The 361-nt window shown below is 50.1% G+C and overlaps 1 protein-coding gene across 1 annotated transcript; it reads right to left on the reverse strand.

The window, feature by feature from the left end:
* Positions 1 to 94: 94 nt before the first annotated feature.
* Positions 95 to 356, reverse strand: LOC105460556 (endocuticle structural glycoprotein SgAbd-8-like; the record flags this gene model as incomplete). Its single annotated transcript, XM_011707010.1, has 1 exon — positions 95 to 356. A coding segment is annotated over one exon (262 nt), but the record flags the coding sequence as incomplete, so codon positions are not given.
* Between the last annotated feature and the right edge of the window lie 5 nt (positions 357 to 361).

Here is a 361-nt window from a genome sequence, read left to right on the forward strand (position 1 = left end):
GACAACTCGATAAGCAGTAAATCATATGTAAGACATAAATATGCACAATTATAAACATTCGTTTATATTTAATTCGAAGCCCTATGTAACACACCTCCGCTGGGATATCCGCTGTCTCCTCCGTGCGAATATCCTCTACCACCACCGTCCTGATTCTCTCCCCTGGCTTCAGCGGCGAGCGCCAATTCAACGCCTCGTTGAATTTCCGGCGGTATCGGAGGCGGCGTCGGCAAGTGAGCGCCTTGAGGATGAAAGCCGTACTCGTCCGCCGTATACGTGATCGAGTATTGCACACCATCGGGCCCAGTATAAGAAAAGGATCCGCTCACCGATTCGGATTCTCCTGCAACACCGGCAATTT

Source organism: Wasmannia auropunctata, unplaced genomic scaffold (assembly GCF_000956235.1).
Source record: "Wasmannia auropunctata unplaced genomic scaffold, wasmannia.A_1.0 LD319637.1, whole genome shotgun sequence".
In the NCBI taxonomy this organism is placed as follows: Eukaryota; Metazoa; Arthropoda; class Insecta; order Hymenoptera; family Formicidae; genus Wasmannia; species Wasmannia auropunctata.